Genomic DNA, 22,120 nt, shown 5'->3' with positions numbered 1-22,120 from the left:
ATACTGTAATGTATTTGTTGTTGTCAGGTGGTCCAACACGCCATGCGTATGTGCGTGTGGTGGGCGCGGGGTGGCGGTGACGCCGTGGCGCTGGCCTGGTCGCTGCGGCGGGCCGCGCCGAGACTGCTGCTCGACGATGCTGACCCGGCGGTGAGCCATACAGTGCTATGATTAGACTAATGTTATTACATGGTCATCTAAGGGTTATACAGTGGATAAGTGTCAAGGAAATGTAGGTTCTATAAGGAGCTAAAATAAACGAAATTAAAATTAGACAGGATGAATAAAATGTTGTATGCTACATACTATACCCTAACTACTGTATGTGTTATGAATCACTGCTGCAATTCCATGGTATACAATAAAGAATAATAATAATAATATATCCTGGGACAACTCACACACGGTTATCTGATCCCAAGCTAAGCAGAGCTTGTGTTATGGTAACCAGACAACTGATAAACTTACTTATATATTTCTAAATACATACATATTATAGATAAATTACACCCAGACACAGAACAAATGATCGTGCTCATCACACAACATTTGTCCTGGGCGGGAATCGAACCCTCGACCTCCGGTATAGTTTATTCTATACTATATTGTTCATTTTGGGGAGTAGCAATACAATTTGAGAAGTGGAGAAACCTTATTTGAAGCGAACCTGTTATCCAGCGAATTATTTTTGTTTGAGATAGCCTTTTTCGAGCCCATTCGAAACGTTAATATTAATGACTCTAACTTGATTGCAATACGAAACAACTCAGAGACATGCGTCTGTTGTGACACACTGGCACAAACTACCGGAATGTTTCTTCTTTAACGTCTGAGGGGAATTCGTAAAGACCTGTAACATTTACAATGCCTTGTCCCCTACGTACGGTACCTGCATGTGTGTTCCCGGCGCAGGTCCGTCGCGAGGCGGGCAGCGCGCTGTACCGGCTGTGCGCGGGCGGCGAGGTGGCCGTGCTGGCGCCGCTGCTGCAGCTGCTGCTGGAGCACCTGCCGCGCGCCGCAGACATGCGCCCGCACCACGCGCCCCACCACCACCACCACCACGACGTCAGTACCACACCGGCCCCATACACTATAACACACGACTTGTTTATTGACTCATATTTTTGAGCATTGAGTTTTTATGAAAATTACGAACACGATACAATAATAAGTAATTTATAATGGTTTCGTATTACTGTATTTGTATTGGAATTTCATGAAAATTAGGAAAATGCTGTAATAACAAGTAAATTATGTATAAACTACAATGTTCTATAGGTATTCATACATGTCACATCAGTGACTTCCACATTATAATCTTAATATCTTAACTACTTGTAAGGAAATCCATACCTAACAGTAATACATGTTTTTATATCACCAAGAGTACAAAGTATTTGTGTATCACAGGTGGTCCATCATCACGCGGAAGAAGGAAAGGAACCGTATGGACCGGCCTGCCGGGATTACTTCTGGCTAGTTTGTCGACTCATTGATGGTCTACCGGAAGATTTCTTCAAAGGTAAGTCTAATTAACCTTATTTTTACAACTAAAGTACTGCATGTTTGATTCATATCTCAACTGTTAAGCGAAAATCAACCTTGTTGGCTTCAAACAATTTTTGTCCATCTGCTACCCGGGATATATTCAAATTGAGCGATTATTTAATATTCATTACTGATAACTTTAAAAAGTCAAATAACTTCACTTAATTAATCCTAGCACTTAGATATTACACTGAATTGAAAACCTATTTTTTATTTTGTAGAAGGTGCAACTTCCGAAGACAGTGGCGCCCCCGATCTCAACGAGCTATGCGAACAAATCCACACGTCTTTAGAGAAGCGAGAGATTATTGAGCGCCGCACTGAACCCTGCTCACCTGACGACGGGCTCTACGGACAACTCAGCTTACTGACGCACTTGGTCAAACACCCCTTACAGTTCAAAATGTCTGAACAAGGGACTAGGACTCTGGAAATGGTGAGTTGGAATTTAGAATACGAATATATTTAGTTTTATGATGTTAGTATAGTGGCTTGTGTATGAGACAGATCTGTGGCGTATGATAATTAAATGTGCCTAAAAATGGTTTAGTGCCTTAGTGGTGTTGTATTGCAGTGAGGGTAAAGACGTTGATACACTAATTTAAATCAAATGGAATAGCTTGAGGGCTTATTATCAAGTTAAATTTCAGAGCTTTCACTATACTATTTCACTACAGTAAAGGTTTGGTAGAGTCTAGTTATCTTCGACTCGTTTTTAGATGCATTTTGGTTTAGTATAGGACACAAAGCTTGATTCGTTTTTAAACCTCTGAAGCTAGAAACGTGTCGATATGTCCATGGCATCATAGATCCCGGATAGAACATTTTTTATTTAGATTGTTTTACATTGAAAGCGATCTATGTGCAGGTGTCCTTAGACATGTTTGATGTAATCAATCGAAATCGAGCCATTTAAAATTTGGGGGTATGAAACTATGTCTGGCTTAGAATTATGAATGTTAAATTTTATCCTGTTTAAAACGTAAAATATTCCTGTGCAGGTATTCGGCTTCCTATTCGACGTCCCTAACCCGGACAACCGCAACCTGCCTAAGTGCAAGTCGCAGAAGTCGCGCGCGGCGGCCTACGACCTGCTGGTGGAGCTGGTGCGGGGCGCGCCCGACAACTACATGGTGCTGCATAACAAGCTCATGGAACACCATAAACCTGGTATGGACATGTTTGTTACTCAGTTTTGAGCATAGAAAAAAAATAGACAAGTTTACTTGCTTCACTTTGTTATTTAGCATTACCTCTACAAATGAGTTTTTTATCGATTGTATTTTTTTTAACAACAATACGTAGAACCTTCAAATAAAAAGTACCCTATCAAACTTGACTAATTGACAGCTATTTTATGTTAGATAAAAAATAATGGACAAAGTCGGTTCATCCAGTTTGGAGTTCAGAAGAAACATACAAAAAAAATACACACGCAATGAGAATATCCGTCGTGGACCTAAAAATAAAGATACTATTTGTTTGAAATAGAAAGGATTAAGACAGTGTTTATAAGGAGACTTTAGGCATAAGATGATCAACACCGCAGAAAGCAAAAGAGTACATTTAATAACATTTGCGGAAGTTTCTCCTTCCGTAGATTTCATGTAATCGGTTTTTTGAGGGGTATCGGGGTACTAATAAGAATTTTATTGGTACGTGTAGGTCCGCAGTCGTCGTACCCGTGGGACTACTGGCCGGCGGAGGAGTCCCGCTCGGAGTGCGGCTACGTGGGGCTGACCAACCTGGGCGCCACGTGCTACATGGCGTCGTGCATGCAGCACCTGTACATGATGCCGCAGGCGCGCGCCGCGCTGCTGCGCGCCGACGTGGCCGCCAGCCGCCACGCGCCCACGCTGCACGAGATGCAGAGGATGTTCGCATATCTCATGGTACTATACATGTTGCTATATATTTTTAATGACTTAATGAAAAACGTGTCCCTGAGTCATGTTAGAAGTAAGTTATAGGCATATATTGGAATGAAACTGACTAAAAAATGACCGATCTTAGAGCAATCACTCAGTCATTTTATACCGCGGGAATGGTTGAGAATTTTTTGCCTTTGTAGGAGACTCGAGATCGAACTCAAGTGCGAATCGATTACGCCGTTTACCGGACCCATAGATGGCTGGAATAGAGTGCTAAAATCTAGAAGTACTCCTACGTTCACCACTACTAGAAAGACAACAGTCAACATAAATACCTGCACTTCAATATAATATATGTTTACAGGAAAGTGAGCGCAAGGCATACAATCCGCGTAGCTTCTGCAAGGTGTACCAGATGGACCACCAGCCGCTGAACACTGGCGAGCAGAAGGACATGGCGGAGTTCTTCATCGACCTGGTCTCCAAGCTCGAGGAGATGACGCCCGAGCTCAAGAAGCTCGTCAAGACGCTGTTCTGTGGAGTGCTTAGCAACAATGTTGTGTCGCTGGTGAGTAGATCATATTTAAATTTCTACGCAGTAAACTGCTGTTTGTTAGACACTTAAAAACGGCTGGATTTATCTAATATTTATCATTCAGTCCTAGAAATTATTATTGCCATGCGAATGTAACTCGTATACTTGAGCTTGTTACATAGAAGGAAAGCAGTTACAGCCTAGTCAGACTTAACTCAGACTAAATCACAAATAATTACCTAATTCGCATTTTTAAAAATGCATTTTGACTTCGGGAACTAGTCATTAACCACCGTAATTGACCTCAGGACTGCCCGCACGTGTCCCGGACCCTCGAAGAGTTCTACACGGTGCGCTGCCAGGTCGCGGACATGCGCAACCTGCATCAGAGTCTGGACGAGGTCACGGTCAAGGACACGCTGGAGGGCGACAACTGCTACACCTGCTCGCACTGCTCCGCTAAAGTGCGCGCGGAGAAACGGTACGATACATTATTTGCAAAGATTTGTTATTATTTAAGAAATTAAGCGTATAATATTATTGAATTGTGCAGCTGAAGTGCAGTTGAATTGCAGCACTAACATTACTTTATGCCCAATCGTTCGCCTCCTGTTACGCGTGCTTATTGTGAGGACCTTTAATTTTGCATGGCAGTAATCGCTCGGATATTAAAATCGTCGGGTATCACACACTTTTCTTTCTGTTTACAAAACGACTCCCGCTCTAAGGAATTTAATCGTTTTGTCGCGGGTTTATTCACAAATATTCTTGTCATATGCACCAAGGCACTTGGACGTAGAACAAGCCTTTGCGAATCGTACAAACGCTTGTTCTACGCAAAGATCGAACCCGTGGCACGTCACGCACAGAAGGTTTGACAGGACAGAAAAAAAAAAAACGGATGAATACCCAAATCCCCAATGTAAAACAGAAATGCCTCATCTACAATTTCCCTTGTATGTTTATTTCCAGAGCGTGTTTCAAGAAACTCCCTCGCATCTTATGCTTCAACACGATGCGGTATACATTCAACATGTTGACAATGCTCAAGGAGAAAGTCAACACGCACTTCTCGTTCCCGATGAGGCTGGACATGTCTGGCTATGTCGAGAAACATCTCATGCCGGCGCAATATCAAGGTAAATCATAATAGTAACTTTAGTCTAATCTGAAAATTAATTTTGATGGGATTACGATTGAAGCAGGCTGCCTCTCTCTTATTTAAGTAAGACTATTATTACGCAAACTTCTTTTAATCCCTTTTTCAAGATGGCGGATTTTCTTCTAGGCTAGCTCCACATTTTTGGGGTTTAGTCTTGCTATAACATACCCTATGCATGTATAAAAAATGTAATTTTGTATTACAGAGGAGAAGAACAAGATTGCAGAAAAAAAGGAAGGTGATGCTAGTCCCACCGCTGAAGTTGAAGACAACTCGGAATTTGAGGAGCATTACGAGTAAGATATAATACAAAAATAATATAAATATTTTGTGTTCAATTTTTTTATATTTAAAAAATACGATGTTTACTTAAAGTTGGTTTTTAGTCTATATCAACGCAAATATGCTATACCTACATAGAATTATTCTATATTACTCACAGAATTCTGAGATATTTTTTGAATATTCGCGAGCTTAAAAAATTCTGTCCTATTCCATTGCGAAGTTTATTTAATTAAATAAAAGATCGTGTACACACAAAATAATCACAACACCATGCAATCTCTTATCCATAAAAATCTCACATCAATACACAATACAATCTTATTTGCCTATCACTTCATACGATTGATCCCGTCCTCATCCAAGTCCACTTCTCCGCAGATACGAGCTGATAGGCGTGACAGTCCACACGGGCACGGCGGACGGCGGCCACTACTACTCGTTCATCCGCGACCGCGAGCACGAGCACCACGACCGCTGGCTGCTGTTCAACGACGCCGAGGTCAAGCCCTTCGACCCCGCGCACATCGCCGCAGAGTGTTTCGGAGGGGAGATGACGGTAACTACACACTCACATTGAACTGAATGGTCTGTTGGTACTAGTTGTACCAACAGACCATTCAGTTCAGTATATAGTCGATTCCTACCCAGGACAATTTTTCGAGTGAAGAGCACGATCATTTGTACTGTGTCTGGGTGTAATTTATTTATTTCTCGCTAAAACCATGTTGCCTGTACAAAAGTAACCTATGTCCTTTCTGAGGCTCTAAACTATCTGTGTAACGCATTTGATTACAATCGGTACAGTAGTTTTGGCGTGAAAGCGAGACAGACGGACAGGGTTAATTTCATATTAATTGTATTAGTATGGATGTTTGTTATATCTACTAGTCGTAATTCAAGCTTTGCGTAGTTTGAGACTAGATGGCGTTGTGTGAAAGTTGTGTAATATTTCTTTTTTTTACATTATTATTATTTCCTTTCCAGAGCAAAACCTACGACTCTGTGACAGACAAGTTCATGGACTTCTCCTTCGAGAAGACAAACAGCGCGTACATGCTGTTCTACGAGTGGAGCCCGCCGCGCAGCCAGCGAGGGTCGGACTGCGGACAGCAGGAAGAGGCACAGGTATACTTAGCATCAACTGTGATAGAGTTATAATTATGATCTTACAATATTTTGCTCTTAGAGACACAATTTTTGGTACATTTTTTTGGTTCATAATGATGATGGTATGATTTGCATAGCATTTTCTTTAAACACATTTTTTATTTTAAAAGAATTTAGATTTGGGACCAGATTGAATCAATGGGTTATGTTTAGTTAAAAAGATATTTGAAAGCTGTGTATGTCTGTGTATTGTATCGATACAATATGAAAACTTGGCGTTCTTGATTTACGCGAACGTAGTAAGAATTTAGGGGAGACCTTTGCCCAGAAGCATACACAGTAGGCGAATATAGAAAATATCGACATTAAGATACGTTCAAGTGTTCAAAATACTTACATGTATAAACGAACGAGTATTGCTGTGCCCGACAGGGTCCATAAGGCTTCTGTATTATTATATTTTAAGACCTTGATGTACATTATGAAACGCAATAAATGATTGAGTATTGAATCTATTTGATGAAGATCAATACATGAAACTAATAACTCCCTTAATTCCCAGTCGTCGACCGCGGAGGAGGCCAGCCCCAGCCCGTCAGTGGAGCGGCGCAGCAGCGAGGCGGCCGTGCGCCTGCCGCCCGACCTGCTCAAGTGGATATGGGACGATAACATGCAATTCCTGCATGATAAGAATATCTTCCAGCACGCGTATTTCACGTACGTACTATTAACTAAACTTTCTAATGTTAATTACAAATTAAAAATTGCCGTAAAAATATGTAAATGTTATGGTCCAGTTCAATGGTTTTAAGATCAAGGAATTGATCTGTTTGGTGATATGAGCCTAGCTTGGGCTATAGAAAATGGACTTAGCAATTGACTAAGCTAAGGTCAATGTCCGTGTACTGTACAATGTATCGTGTTAACTGCTGACCGTTTTTTGGCAAACAGTTTTCCGACTTTCTTTATTTACAACTAGATTTGTTCAGATCTGCTCAGTCGAGTGATTCAGCAAGGATAGATATTGAAACAAATTAGGTTTAATTTTCAACATTATTGTATCCTAATGTAAGATTTTCCTCTTTACACAGATTCATGGGTCAAATGTGCAGCTCAGTGCCTCAGTCACTGATGACTCTGAGGCCGGAGGTCACCGAGGTCGCGGCGAGGTTATCGACCTCATTCTTTATTGAAACCTTCATCCATGCAAAAGAAAAGGTTTGATATTATAGTATACTGACCTTTTTCACTTATGAACTCTTTATAGTTAGCGTGTCATACTCCGTCAGCGCATGATACTATTCGAGAACGGCGTATGAATTTTCAAAACGATTTGTTTTTTATTTTACTATTGTTTCTTTTATTTCCAGCCAACAATGGTATCATGGGTGGAGTTAGTGACAAAGCAGTTCAACGCATCTGCTGCAGCTTCAGAATGGTTCCTAGGCCATATGGCTGATGACACGTGGTGGCCGATGCAAGTGAGTGCATATGTATAAACTGTTTTACCGACACAGCGAGAAATTGTTGGGAGCTCTGTCGGTAACAGTTTTACTTTTATTTTTAAAAAGATGCAGTTCAATGTTATAATATTATTCTTTTTTTAGGTATTAATAAAATGCCCGAATCAGATGGTCCGGCAAATGTTTCAAAGACTTTGTATGCACGTTATACAGAGACTCAGGTATGTTACCATAACTATAATTATCAATTAGTTTTTTTAGTAAGTCCTGATAACGGTTAGTATAAAAATGTTTTATTTTGTTCTAGATCTAGTCATTGTGCCTTATACCTACAAGGTATGGAAGAAGACGAGGATAATAGCAAATTGGGCGAAGCAAGTTGTGTTACTAGGTTTATAAGGATGTTATTATCACTGGTATGTTGTGTTCTATTATTGCTTAAATAATACGCTTTGGCTGTGTTAACTGAACATCTAGGACCTAGGAAAAGCCTTATAAAGGCTAATTGCTAACTAAATTGAGTACAGAGGGACGTTTTTACTGGATTGACTGTAATGTCAAACTCACAAAAATCATTTTATGTATGCTTTTTGTGCGTTTTCTCTAAGATCATAGATTGATTGCAATTCATTTTCCCTCAACCCCAGGCTTAAGTTTATAAATACTTCATCAAAGTCCAAAATTAGTGTTGTAAGCTGTGTCTGTAAAAGAATTGTGGTTCTAGATGGAGAACGGCGCCCGCTCCCACCTGCGCCACCTGACGGAGTACTTCAGCCTGCTGTACGAGTTCAGCAAGATGGGCGAGGAGGAGGGCAAGTTCATGTTGCGCATCAACGCCATCTCCAGCATGGTCAACTTCTATCTAGGACAGAATTCTACTACAGTAAGTTATTGTAAAATAGCTTTATTCGAAAGTGAGTGTTTTTACTTTTGATTTGAACTAGGCTCTTGTTCAGTTTTCGTCTTGATTGCACGGATAGCCGTGTCAACATGTTAAACTCAATGTGCGCGACATGTTGCGGGTTCGATCCTCACGCAGCGCAATAATTTGTGAGAACCACGAATTCTTGTCCCAAGTCTGCGTGTCTTTATGACTTGAATGTTTGCGACACCCCTAGTGATACTTAGTTCAGATTCTTTTTTAATTTATTCTTAACGTTACATTATCTTTGTGTCAAATAAGTAGTAGTTGTAGTTGACGTGTATCTGTCAAGTGGAATGACAAAGACAGAATGTAAATAATGTTGTTTTTGAGTCGGGCATTCTACAATTTGTGGGCTGCTGGTATGTTGGTAGGAGGAATGCCAAAATTATTAATCGTGTGTTACCAGTCGGAGTCCCCCATGGAGGAGGCGGGCGGCAGCGGCGCGGCGGAGAGCGCGGGCGACAAGCTGCGGCCCGGCGCGCTCGACAAGATGGTGGCGCTCGTGGCCGGGCTCGTGGAGCGCTCGCGGGACGCCGCGGGGCAGCTCGCGCTGCTCGAGCCCGACGCCAGGGCGCTGCTGCATGCCAAGGTGCCACTGCTACTCGACAAGAAGGACCAGCTATATTTATATCGTTAATAATAATAATCTTGATATATGAATCGATATCCCAATTTTCGTGCCTCTAGTTGCACACAAAAATTCGGACAGCATCCAAGCCAATCTACTACCAGATATCAACTACTATACTACCAATATAACGTGGTGTATGCATCGTGACCTCTCTTCCTGCAAATTGTCCCTTTTAACAAAACAAAAAAATTGGTGGGACCTATATAGGCAGAGATGATTGCACTAGCTTAACGTTATACCTTGTTTTATGTCCACAGGGGTTTCCTTTCATTTACCAGCAGACGCGCGACTGTCTGAACCTGCAACAGACTCGCTCTCTAATATTCGCGCTCTGCCGGTGGAACGAGCCCCTCGCACAGAAGATCGTGAACATGATATTTCAAGCAATAGCTAAACATTCCGAGGTTTGTACTATTTTTTAAACATAATACATTAGATTTTAGAGGAATGCTCATGAAGACTAACAGGGTTTCCTACGCGAGCGACCTATGTCAAAATGAGAACGTAAAAAAAACCACGAACACGTCATCGCTCATTTATACTTTATTTGCTAACGCCATCTAAAGCGTGCAGACGCGATACTTAATTGTTTGTAGGTACTCCGTTTAATGGTAAATAATGTCAATACGTTTGTTGTTCCAGAGTTGTGGACCATTTTTTAAACTACTGACGCTGCTGGTGGAGGGCAGCGGCGGCGGCGCGGGCGCGGCGGGCGGCCTGCCCTGCTTCACGCAGCTCGTACTGGCGCGTCTGTGGGACGCCGCCGACTGCTGCCCGCACGCCGCGCTCGAGTGGCTCGCGCTGCAGGTACTGGACTGCTGCCGGGGGTGCTGGAGGGGGCGATTATAGGATTTACGATGTAGAATAAATATCTGGGAATGAATTGATTTAATTCTTGAATGATGCAACGGTTTAGCGTATTTATCGAAACTGTCTGACCGCTTTCGGACCCGACAGGAGTTATTTATCATGAACTGACGCGGCGACGGGGTTGAAACAGTTAGGAATTCAAAAAATTGACGTATCTGTCACGTATCTGCAGGTCCCGCGCAACAAGGCGGCGCACGCGTGGGCGCTGCGCACGGCGGAGCGGTGGGTGGAGGCGCAGCTGCTGGGCGCGGCGGCGGCCCGCGTGCGCGCGGCGGCCGCGCTGCTGCTGGTGGCGCTGGTCCCGTCGCAGCACTTCCGCGCCGGCTACGCGCGCGCGCGCCCCGCCGCGCCCGCGCCGCCGCCGCACGCGCCGCACGCGCCGCACGCCAACCACGCCAAGCTGCCCGACACCGCGCATCACACCCTGCATCAGGTAGGGTACACTCACAGAAGGGGAAGAGGTAGAGGAAAGAGATCATCATCATCATCAGCCGCTTTTACACAAAATTAAGACAACATGTGAAGTCCACTGTCCATTGCTACGCGGGAAGCCGATTGTGTCGAGGAGGCGGTATAAGGCACTCCTAACTGAATATTTCCTGTTGGGTTTAATATAAACTGTTTTAAGCGCGCTCTACACTCGTAGCTCAAAAGGCTACGAACCGCGTGTGTAGATGGTTACGCGCGTTCACATTCACGCTTCGCACAATTCTCCGTTCGTTGTCGGTTGCAGGGCGCGAATCGCGACGTGAATTCACAGCAAGAATTGCAAGCGAATTTAGAGCGCGTTTTAAGAATAATATTGATTTTTGTAACTGGCTACTCGCCCAAAATCAGTAAATTTATTTGAAATCAATTACATACCAACAACTAATATAACCCTTTTAAACAGGTGTACACGATGCTGCTGGGCAAGTTGAAGGCGGCCCGCAAGTACACCGATATCGCGGTACACGGCACTATGAAGTTGACCGCGTATTTCGGAGTCATGTCGTATTGCGTAGTCAGCAGGGTCGAGAAGCTCATGGTAAGTTATTTTTATCTTGACGTAAAAGGATTAATGAATATTAAAATTTAATGAGATACTCCTTAATTACGTGTAAACTTTTAAACGTGATTATTCATGCGATTATTGAGTAGTTTGTATATCTAAAAAAAACTTACTAAAACTTACAGAACAAAAAAGTCTTACAAAAAAGGCTCGGTCAAAAACTCGGTTATCAAATAAAACACAACTAAAAAGTAACATAATACCACAATATTTTTTATCAAATGAAATATACCACTGAATAATATCAATCGTATATAAAATACGTGCTTGTATAAAAATTTTAGGTACCTACACCAATACAAAACTTTAAACCCAATAATAACAACATTAACCAATATAAAATTAAATAAAACTTGTGTTCCTCAGTTCGGTCAATACTTCAACGACCTATGGGATCTGTACCACCCCGCGATCTCCGAACCGTCAGTAGCGGTACACCCCAACAAGCAAGCTTTACTGACATTCTGGCACGCCGTGTCCGTCGACTGTCCCGAAAACGTGCAGCTAGCCGTCGCCAACCAGCGTCTGATCAAACATATCGCCTTTAATTATATACTGTGAGTATTTGTCTATGTTAGATAATGTTTTTAGATATAATAGACCTTGAATGTGAGAATTATAGTGTGTGTCTTTATCCTCAATGTTATACAAAATGTGGGCGTAGAGAGTGGGTGGTTGTTTGTTTTGTGTAATTTGTACCAACACAAAATGTTAAGGAATAATTTAAGGCTCTTGAAGCGTTTATCTGAAAAAATAATTGTTCTGATAAAATGACTGTTTGTATCATAAAGTATTAATCGGTGTTTACAATGAATTTTAATCAAAGTGGATAATTGATAACCACTCATTTAGACAAACACAGCTATTTCGCATACATAGTCAGTGGGGATATAGCTCAGTGGTAGAGCATTCGACTGCAGATCGAGAGGTCCCCGGTTCAAACCCGGGTGTCCCCTGAATTTCTCTTTTTGCGTTTTCTTTTGCCTTTCTCGATCCTTGTGACTGGAAAACTAAGTTATTTAGGTTATATTTTTATGTAATAAAGTACATAAATATATTATTTTAAGAATTTTCATAGAATAACATGAGATATCGACGTTCTGAGAAAATAGTTTGAATATTAATTTTATTTCAGTTAAATCTTTATGTCTTATACATTTTTACATTCGATGGCTAAGAAATTTCGGTTAAGTTTCTTTTAGTATTTATTACCATAAATAACAAGTTTATTTATCCCCAAGCGCGGATCACGAGGACGGCGAAGTAGTTGCGTACAACCGCGCGATGTTGCCGCCGTACTACGCGCTGCTGCGGCTGTGCTGCCGCCGCTCCAGCGCCTTCGCGCGCTCGCTGGCGCAACACCAGAACATACACTGGGCCTTCAGGAACATCGCGCCCCACGCTCATCTGTATCCCGGGGCTGCTGATGAACTACTCAGGTAAGATAATATAGAGCTATGTTTGTATATTACAAAATATATCAAAAATAATTACTGTAAAGGATATAAGTTGTGATAAGATAATTCTATTACGATTATCGAACACTAGCTGTGCCCGCGACTTCGTCCGCGTGGAAGAAGATATAAGTTATGATTTATACCTGCCCGGTTTTTTCCACATTTTCCATTTTATCTTCGCTCCTATTAGTCGCAGCGTGATGGTGTATAGCCAAAAACCTTACTCGATGAATGGTCTATTCTATACAAAAATATTTTTTCAATTTGAACCAGTAGTTTCTGAGATTAGCGCGTTCAAACAAACAAACAAACTCTTCTGCTTTATATATTAGTATAGATTATTATTATTGATATAGACGTAATACAATGAAATTGATATGTGTCTAAAAACATTTCAAAGGATAATTTATTTATTTTTTCTTTCCATGATTGAGACAATCTTCAAAAACATGTCTCAATATTTTTTAGGATATTTTTACTAAAAAAAAACCACTTAAGTGGCTTCAAGTTTGTTTTAATATTTTCGTATTCAGGCTCGCCCGCATCCTCGCCGCTCGCGGTGGCAGCGGTAACAACGGCAGCACCAGCAGCGGCAACGGCAGTGGCAACGGTGCCAGTAGCGGCAGCGAGTCCGCGGACGGACGTGAAGCCGCCGCCTTCAGGCGAAGCACCCTCTCCGCTTATTTACAGGGTGAGCACATAGGTATCTTGACAGTTTCACTACACTTGCACCACTCTTATACATACAATATCTTTGAGTCTACATTGCGTATTAATATTTTAAAGTAAATTTGGCTGTCTATATAGTACAAATTCATTAAAAAAATGGTAAGAAGCAATGGTGTTTACTAAAGGCTGTTTGTTATAATCCTGTAAATGAATTTTACTGAAAACTTAAGTAATATGTTATTGATGTCAGACCATAGATGTTGTATACGTAAGAGGGTGTTCTATTTTTATTAAATTTTGGTTTTTGTATTTTTTGTTTTTTGAACAATTGCTATGTAATATAATAAGGTGAAAATAATACTTATCTGCTTTTAAATATTTTCTCTTTTTTGTTCTTTTATTTTTTTCTTTTAAATTTGTTTTGAAAGTATTGATACTTTCACGTTTCTTACCCGGTTGCAGGTCTTAACGGCAGGACATGTTGGACGACTTTAATATCAGCGTTTTGTACACTTGTCGAGAACGAGGACGATAGGTTGTACGTCGTGTATAACGGTGGGCTGCAGATGACTTTTGAAGTGAGTACCTACGTACATACTAATTTGTTTGAAGTTACTGTTGCAGGGGCGTGTGGGACGACCGAGACAGGTGTTGTTGTAAGGGAGCAGAGTTAATGGTGTGATGTCCGCAGGCCCTGCACAGCCTGCACGCGGTGTACGTGGAGGGCGGCGGCGGCGGCGGCGCGGGCGGCTGCGTGCGCGCCGAGCTGACGGCGGCGCTGCGCTGGGCGCGCGCGCTGTGCCGCACGCTGCGCACGCGCCGCGACTGCAAGGAGGCGCGCGCGCTGCTGCTGGCCTGCAAGGACTGGCCCGAGTGCGCGCGCCGCCTGCTCACCATGCTCAACCTGCACCATCGCCACAACCATCTGCGCGACGCCGCGCTCGGTACGTAACAACGTACACCCTGACACACATTTACATCTTCATTAAACCCAGGGTATTACCCAAGATCCTTTTATATGATCAGAAAACTACAACTAGAGTGTGTCTTCCTTATCATATATCAGGAGCCTTCTCGCAATACCAATCTAACTACACCATACACAATCTTTCTATTCCCTCTTCAATCTTCACTCTCGTTGACCTATCGTCCTGTGTGCAGGTGTACTGCGCGAGATCCTGACGATCGGCGGCGGCGCGGCGCTGGGCGCGCTGGTCCCGCTGGCGGCGGGCGCGCAGTGCGGGGCCCGGGCCCGCCCCGCGCACGCCTGCGGGGCCCGCGCCGCTGCGCTGCGCCTGGCCGCCGCCTACCGACCCTATCACAAGTTCATAGGTAAGAGGATCATGATAGCCCGTTATTCATTCAGAACATTGCCCGATTGCCCTACTGGTATCATTCGGCGGCACTCTATATGCTGATCAGTTGAAAAAAGTGAGCAAATAATGTAACAAGAAAAAGTTAGAAATAAAATTAATACAATGATATTGTAATTTGTCAACGAACTACTTGCACCAACATACACATCTGGGTGAATCGCGTTGAAGGCAAACGAAGAAAGTCTAAAACATTAATTTCACCTGGATAAATTGAGTTCATGCTGAAACGAAGAAAAAAGGAAGCCATTCGTTTTATCTTGGTAATTTCGGCGAGCCGAAATATTGTCAATGAGTCAGTCTGTATAATTACACATGTGCGTGTTGCAGACACGTGTTGCCGCGTGGCCCGCAGCCAGCGCTGCATGTCGGAGCAGCTGGTGTTGCTGTCGGCGCTGTGCGCGCTGGAGGCGGTGCCGCTGCGCTTCAACTACTTCGCGGCCTTCTGGCGGGACGTCGCCGCCTCGCCGGTGTGTATGCTAAGTACTCAGTAGGGAATTAAAGCTTGTGTTACTGTCACGTTGGCGGTCGACTCTGATGGATTTATATGTGTAAGTCGCGCTGACCGCTGAGCGCAGACGCTGCGTCTACGTAACTCGAAAACAAAGATCGGGTTTTGAAAAATGTGTTTATTATCTATCTAAGCACATTTTTAGGTAAGGTCCATAACATATTTAAAGAAATGGCAGGAAGAAAATTATCGGAATCGGAAAGAAAAAAATGATCGTATTTCAGGTTCATGCGAACACTACTGCGATTATAAATCTACATAGTGATAAAAGTAAAGCAATTTGCTTATTCGTTGTCATGGAAAAAAAACACTAAGACATTGATCTGCAAAACCCTGTTCAAACAGTGAAATGTTATATTGTACATCAATCTGCGATTTTTACATGAGTGCCAGCCTTCTTTGCTGATAAAGTATTTACATAAAAATCCTCAGGCTGATTCCAAGTTGGAAGAGATGTTACTAGAGTGCAGCGTGGCGACGGAGTATGTGGACGCGGTGCTGCTGGACGAGCGCGAGTCGCTGGAGGACCCCATCATCTACCAGTTCATGCAGCACTATTATCCTAAGGTGGGTATCGCATTTTTTACCATTTGAATCCGGTGGTTTATGAGTAGAGAATACTTTCAAGTTTCAGGTTTTGGGTAGTCCTATTTCGTAAGTTGGTTGTAAGACTTTATTTCGACTTGATGATATTAGAAGTTTATGTGTGTGCAGCTGGGCGGCGGCGGCAGCAGCACCAGCAGCGGCGGCAGCAGCGGCGCGGGCGCGGCGGAGGCGCTGGCGGGCGCGCTGTGCGGCGGGGCGCGCGCGCCGCTGCGGGCGCTGCTGGCGCCGGCGCGGGCGCTGCTGCTGCTGGCCTCGCGCACGCCGCTGCCGCCGCCGCTCGCGCGCGACCTGCTGCGCGCCACCAGGAACATCCGCCAGCGGCTGCAGCACGCCACCGGTATGCGTTGCCTTTATATCAAATCCAAAAAATAGTTGCTAATCGACCACATACAACTGAAAACGAATTTCCATGTACAGAAGAGGAAAGCTCCGAGCCGGAGAGCGGGTGCGCGGGCGGCGCGGGCGGCAGCACGCGCGGCGCGTCGGGCTCGGGCAGCTCGGGCTCGGACGCGGCGTCGGAGGCGGCGTCGCCCGACTCGGAGGCGGACGCGGCGGCGGCCCCGCGCGCGGCGGCGCTGCTGGCGCTGGCGGCGGCGCTGGACGCGCTGGACGCGCTGGCCGCGGCCGCCGCCGCGCACCCCGCGCCGCCGCTGCCGCAGCACCCGCCGCAGCCGCCCGCCGACCCCTAACCGAAGCAGACCACGTGCTGAACGACCACCATATCCTACCGCAGCGCTACCACCCGCCACTCACTCCCAGCTCGACACCTAATGTTGTGAACGCTCGCGCGAACTGTAACGGTCGCGGGCTATTATCATTCGAAGTAGACAGACATTTAGGCGAGCTTGAGACGCGTTCATTTATTTAAGGTGATATTGGTTTGTAACAGTGCGAACAATCGTGTTCATAATGGAACCTAGGACATGCGCCCTTAAGTTAAGCAAAACTTTGATTTAGAACACAGTGTTGCTTTCTAAAGTTCGATACAAATGAGACATTCATAAGCTTCTCTCAATTTTCATAGCTTATGTCTGTCTCAGGGATTTTTTACTTTTTGTTATAATTTTTAACTGTAGGGAGCAACATCGTTACGCTTCACTTTGCTTTATCTGTTGCGGGACAATGGAATCACCCAGCAGTTTCAAGTAATTGCTAACCTCTACATAAGGATCCCACGGGAATTATATCACATATTATAATTAATTTACACTTTTATAACGTGTATACATATGTATTTCCTTGAATACGTTGCATAGACTGTCTTATAAATATATGTATAATTTTATTGATTTTAAATTGACATCTCATTTAAAAATGGCAAATGATGTGAGATTTTTTTTTAATATTTCGGTTGTTTCTAATATTATGTGTAAGTTAAATGTATATACATAGTTTTGTGATCGTTGCGTTTCAGTAAGTATATTATATAATTTTATTTAGTTAAGAATTGAAAGGAATACAGTGACTTGATTGTCTTCTGTCTTGCGTTACATGTAGGTATAGAGTTTGTTGGTATAAAACATCGATGTTTAGTACATTCCAAGCGTATCATCACAAACTAGGACTCGTGTTATCAGTGTATGAGAGGGTAGTGACGCGTCTGCTCTGCCTCAGCCTCTAGTTTTTCTATAAGTGTCATATACAGGCTGATGCAGACTAGACTACAATAGATGCAGTTGTTAAAGAAATATCCTAACTTAATGTTCAAGTTCTGACATTTGTGGGCCTAAAAACTAACCAAAAGCCTAACAACTTGGTTCCAATTTCTAAGTTCATAACGTGGACTGAACTTTAACGTTAAAGATCTTTCTTTTGCGCTATCGCACTCGCATTGAAGTAACATACTTTGTTAAAGGTGCGACCATAGACAATGCTTAGGGATGATAAATCACACATATAATCGCTCGATTTATGGTCTGTTAAGTATGCAGCAGTTTGAATGGTGTGCATGAACTTATTTATAATGTTTTTTATTAATTATAAATGACTGCGTCGGCACTTCTGTAGCTCAATAGTATTTCATCGAAGCATAAATGCGTTTTGATGAATTACTAACATGGCGCCTGTGCTTTTATTTATTTAATTTGTAAGTTATCGTTATTAGCGGCTTATAGGTAAAAGATTGTAGTATTCCTATTTTCATACTTATCTCAAATTCATTATGTTTTTGACACAAAAATTGGAATCTTACAGTCGGAAAAATCTTCTAGTATTGCGGCGCCATCTCTTATTTTAAATCTTATTCAAAATCTTCAAAGAAATAGTCGGCCCAATGAGGTTAAATAGATTTATTTCTGATGGATAGCTTGTTGAAGACATTCCTTTAAACTATCTATAACTTTCAATAATAAGGATGTTCTTCAATGTAGCTGTTATTTATCTTTCTACCTTCTTGTTTCAATAGGTTTAATGTGTAATCGCTCATCGCTGTGTGAGGTATGTACTTGCACTTTGGTACATCAAGTCTTCTGTCTTGAACTCGTAGACTTGTAGCTTTCAACTGACGTGCATTTCTTACTTAGTGTCTGTAACTACTATTGTATCTACGTGTACGACTGTCGCAAAATTATAATTGTATGTCAAAATTATAAGTATGTACATTTAGGCTGTGAACATTGCGTTAATTTATCTTAAATATTGTAATCTTATAAGTCAAAAGGAATACTCCACCCCGCTTATAGTGTCTAAGTATGAAAATGCTAAACGACAATGATCAAAATTACCCGTCCAAGGCGCGTACTTTTAATTTCGTTTGGCAGGTCTTTGAAATTAGGCCATTATCATTTGATAGTCGGATCTACAAATTCCTTCTACTCTAATGTCTGTAAAAACGTTTTATCTCAAATATATATTTCTGTAAAAGTAATACTTCTAAAATATTCAATTTTAACTGCTATTATATGTAATTTTATGTATACTTATAACGTATTCTTGTAGGTGGCAACACAGAATCACATACACTGCCCAGTTCGATAAGATTTTAAGTAATAAATAAATGTAAATCAGATAATCTCACAATACGTAGAAATTATGGTTCAAATAGATGTATATAACAACAGTTTACAGCAGACGTTACGAAGGAACCTGTCCATTTTATATCTTTATATAGTACACATTACATATTTACGCTATATAGTCCATCACAAAATTAGTTGTTTAGAATATAAACGTGGAAATCTATGTTGTATGTAACTCGCCCATGTAATCTCTCGAATACCATAATACAACACGTGCTACTCGCGCGTGCTGATCGCTATCGAAACAAAGCAATAATATTCGACTAAATAAGAATTATTCTATAGTCACAGTTTTTCATAATAATTTGTATTTCATTGGTGTACGTATAATTGTTAAAGATTTGATACCTGACGTATTTGTTTTCGATGCCGCACCGGTGGAGCACGAGATGGACAGTCACGGGACAGTGTGTAAGGAGGAATGAAAGTAATGTGGTGCTATCTATCTGATTGAAGTGACTGGAACATAAGACAAAACGTGTATTTAAGTTTGTCCTGTTTTTAGAGCTTATTAATATATACAACTTAATATAACTACGCTGTAATTATCTTTATTAATTTTAAGATTATAATTTGTTTGTAACGTGGTGTGGCGTGAGATGATCGCAAACGTTTTGTGGTACTTACTGTGGTCACATTGTACCCCATTTCGTTGGCTCCCATGGCTTTGAATTTGTGTATTATAATAAAATGTGTTACTGAAACTAGAGTTTCAGTCGAATATAACTGTGTTATTGAATACAATTTGTGAAAATTAATAAAAAATACTGTAAATCGGACTGGAAAGCCAAAGTAAACAGTATTTTATATGTAAGCCTTTTATTTCATAAGTCCCAAATAAAATTCCTATCCAAGCTTTTTAACCGATTTCTTAGACCGTCGGAAAAAGGAGCGACAGGAACATTACCGTTCCAAAACGTAGGTAAATAATTAAAGCATTTTCAAAATAATTTAGTACCCCCATCTATTGAAGTCGGTTAACAATAAATACCGATGGTCAGTATGATTAAAAAAATTGTAACTATAGCGCAAATTTGTGCCGTCCAGAAATGTTCACGCGCAAATTGTTTCTGACAAAACTTGGCAATTGACGATGTCATGTGACTATGTCTGGTAATAATGTAATAAAAAACAATATTGCCGATCGTTACCAAATTATTGTATATGAATTCTTAATGTATAAGTGACACTTGTGTAAATAATAGACATTCTGTTTGGTGCTAAGGAAATGAAAATACAAAAATTAGGATTATTTTTTTAATTGCAGTAACTTACTTCTTACTTCAATCGGAAACGTTTCATTCAATTTAAGAGCACATGGAATACAATACATTTTTAAATAAAAGAAACTACATTCTTTATTAATACAAACTGATATTCCACATACTGTACAATCAGATCCAAGGACCAATATTTCTCCTTTACCGGGTGGACTAAAGGGGTCCTTCATTATGTAGCTGGGGTATTTAAGTGATAAATTGCGGGAAAAGGGGGGATTTTTGCCTTTATAATGTGCTTTCTCCTCCATAGCACATGAAGAACATTTAAAATCGTAAACTAACTGCACCACCTCTTCCTTTGGTTTCTTATCGTCAGCCATCTTTCACTGAAACAAAATTTCTTTCATCAATAACTAAATATTCAGTACATAGTTTAACACACTGTTACATATCTTTGGTAATTACCAGAAGGATTATGATTTCTTCTGTTACAATATTTAGTTTAAACTTCTATTTGATATAGCCTGGTCTCATTCATAATCTCCATCTCATTGTACAATTGTTTTGTTACTTATATGTATACATTTTCATTAACAGCTTCTTCATCTTCTTGAGATGTTGTGGTTGGCTTAACCTTTTCCTTGGGAGCTTCAGCAGGCCACCATGCCGGTTTTACAATTTCAATAGTGTGTGGACCAACACAAAGAGTTTGAGCAGCTAGAGCCTCCTTTATCCTCACTAAACCTAACCCACAATTGAAAGCATAACTTTTTAATTTTCCAACATTAGAGGTTCCATCATCAACTGATATAATTTCAGCATCTCTCTCGAGACCGTCCACTGAGTTTACATTTACAAACTTTATTGGCATTATTCTTTTCCTTACAACTCCTGTATGATATACACGAGCTAGCAATTCTTGACCAATATAACAACCTTTATGAAAACTAACTCCATGCAGATAGTCACAGTTAGCTTCTAGTGGTAAGCTAGCCCCAGGGAACAGGTCATCAGCCCCTTCACTTACCCCTAGCTTATATCTCAAATATTTATATCCTGTCTCATCATTTTCCAAGACTGTATCTTTCCCAAATACTTCTTTTAAGTCAAATTGATCCACATTAGTGGTAGTTATTATTCTATAGCCCAGATCCTCCAAACGAGGATCCTTGTACATGCTTATGTTATGTTGAATATCAGATGCATCAGTTGTACTTTCTAAATCTATGGTTGGAGGTACTGTCAATGCCCATAGTTGAAAACCTGAACTTAAGTCTCCTATTTCAACTTTTCTTTTTAATTTATACATTTGCAAATGTTTTCTCAGTAAGGCCAGGACACTGTGATCGCATTCAATCATGAAAGCATTTTCGTCTTCCCATTTGTGAATAAGAGTATCGTATAGAATTCTACCCTTGCTATTCAGGAACATGGCATACATAGACCGGGCTCCTTCAGCAAAATGATTCATATCGTTAGTGACGAGGCCCTGAAGGAAATCCGCAGAATCTGCGCCACCAATTTTTAGCAGTCTTCTGCTATTTAAGGGGTATAATACCTTCGCACAATCATCGTGCGCATATCGCATTGCAGGTTTAATAAAATATGATTTGCATAAAAGTCCTTTTACCTTACACATAAACATTTTCTTAGCTCGTCGAGTCTACGTTTATATACTCAAATTTAAACACATTTACAATTTTTTTCCTCACTTTCCAATTTTTGTTTTTTTTTTTTTGTTATATCAGATGGTGGCTTGTTGACATTCTATTAGATATTGAAACGAATAAACGATGTATGACTTTGACAGTATGTCATA

General features: G+C 41.5%; 2 protein-coding genes and 1 non-coding gene across 3 annotated transcripts in view; 2 read left to right on the top strand and 1 right to left on the bottom strand.

Moving 5' to 3' along the window:
* Positions 1 to 16,753, top strand: part of LOC113498786 (ubiquitin carboxyl-terminal hydrolase puf) — a 28,943-nt gene extending 12,190 nt beyond the window's left edge. Inside the window, exons 25-57 of the mRNA XM_026878929.1 lie at positions 28 to 150; positions 913 to 1,065; positions 1,411 to 1,522; positions 1,770 to 1,984; positions 2,550 to 2,718; positions 3,214 to 3,440; positions 3,784 to 3,987; positions 4,263 to 4,435; positions 4,927 to 5,093; positions 5,322 to 5,412; positions 5,780 to 5,957; positions 6,386 to 6,526; positions 7,071 to 7,225; positions 7,600 to 7,726; positions 7,879 to 7,989; positions 8,116 to 8,192; positions 8,279 to 8,387; positions 8,696 to 8,854; positions 9,303 to 9,485; positions 9,785 to 9,931; positions 10,170 to 10,334; positions 10,570 to 10,830; positions 11,290 to 11,424; positions 11,815 to 12,005; positions 12,690 to 12,887; positions 13,439 to 13,596; positions 14,037 to 14,152; positions 14,266 to 14,518; positions 14,736 to 14,906; positions 15,278 to 15,417; positions 15,891 to 16,025; positions 16,173 to 16,401; positions 16,482 to 16,753. Of these exons, the coding sequence (XP_026734730.1) occupies positions 28 to 150; positions 913 to 1,065; positions 1,411 to 1,522; positions 1,770 to 1,984; positions 2,550 to 2,718; positions 3,214 to 3,440; positions 3,784 to 3,987; positions 4,263 to 4,435; positions 4,927 to 5,093; positions 5,322 to 5,412; positions 5,780 to 5,957; positions 6,386 to 6,526; positions 7,071 to 7,225; positions 7,600 to 7,726; positions 7,879 to 7,989; positions 8,116 to 8,192; positions 8,279 to 8,387; positions 8,696 to 8,854; positions 9,303 to 9,485; positions 9,785 to 9,931; positions 10,170 to 10,334; positions 10,570 to 10,830; positions 11,290 to 11,424; positions 11,815 to 12,005; positions 12,690 to 12,887; positions 13,439 to 13,596; positions 14,037 to 14,152; positions 14,266 to 14,518; positions 14,736 to 14,906; positions 15,278 to 15,417; positions 15,891 to 16,025; positions 16,173 to 16,401; positions 16,482 to 16,753 (5,445 nt within the window). The remainder of the gene's footprint in view (positions 1 to 27; positions 151 to 912; positions 1,066 to 1,410; positions 1,523 to 1,769; positions 1,985 to 2,549; positions 2,719 to 3,213; positions 3,441 to 3,783; positions 3,988 to 4,262; positions 4,436 to 4,926; positions 5,094 to 5,321; positions 5,413 to 5,779; positions 5,958 to 6,385; positions 6,527 to 7,070; positions 7,226 to 7,599; positions 7,727 to 7,878; positions 7,990 to 8,115; positions 8,193 to 8,278; positions 8,388 to 8,695; positions 8,855 to 9,302; positions 9,486 to 9,784; positions 9,932 to 10,169; positions 10,335 to 10,569; positions 10,831 to 11,289; positions 11,425 to 11,814; positions 12,006 to 12,689; positions 12,888 to 13,438; positions 13,597 to 14,036; positions 14,153 to 14,265; positions 14,519 to 14,735; positions 14,907 to 15,277; positions 15,418 to 15,890; positions 16,026 to 16,172; positions 16,402 to 16,481) is intronic.
* Positions 12,333 to 12,404, top strand: Trnac-gca. Its single transcript has one exon. It is a non-coding gene; the product is annotated as a tRNA-Cys (tRNA).
* A 3,891-nt stretch (positions 16,754 to 20,644) lies between the features above and the next one.
* On the bottom strand, positions 20,645 to 22,109 carry LOC113498536 (putative transferase CAF17 homolog, mitochondrial). Its single transcript, XM_026878569.1, has 2 exons — positions 20,767 to 22,109; positions 20,645 to 20,687 (listed from the first exon to the last, which is right to left on the bottom strand). The coding sequence occupies exon 1, from the start codon at positions 21,944 to 21,946 to the stop codon at positions 20,873 to 20,875; it is 1,074 nt and encodes a 357-aa protein (XP_026734370.1). The 5' UTR covers positions 21,947 to 22,109; the 3' UTR covers positions 20,645 to 20,687; positions 20,767 to 20,872.
* Positions 22,110 to 22,120: the final 11 nt, after the last annotated feature.

This window comes from Trichoplusia ni, chromosome 11 (genome assembly GCF_003590095.1).
Source record: "Trichoplusia ni isolate ovarian cell line Hi5 chromosome 11, tn1, whole genome shotgun sequence".
In the NCBI taxonomy this organism is placed as follows: domain Eukaryota; kingdom Metazoa; phylum Arthropoda; class Insecta; order Lepidoptera; family Noctuidae; genus Trichoplusia; species Trichoplusia ni.
This window is presented reverse-complemented; position numbering and strand designations above follow the sequence as displayed.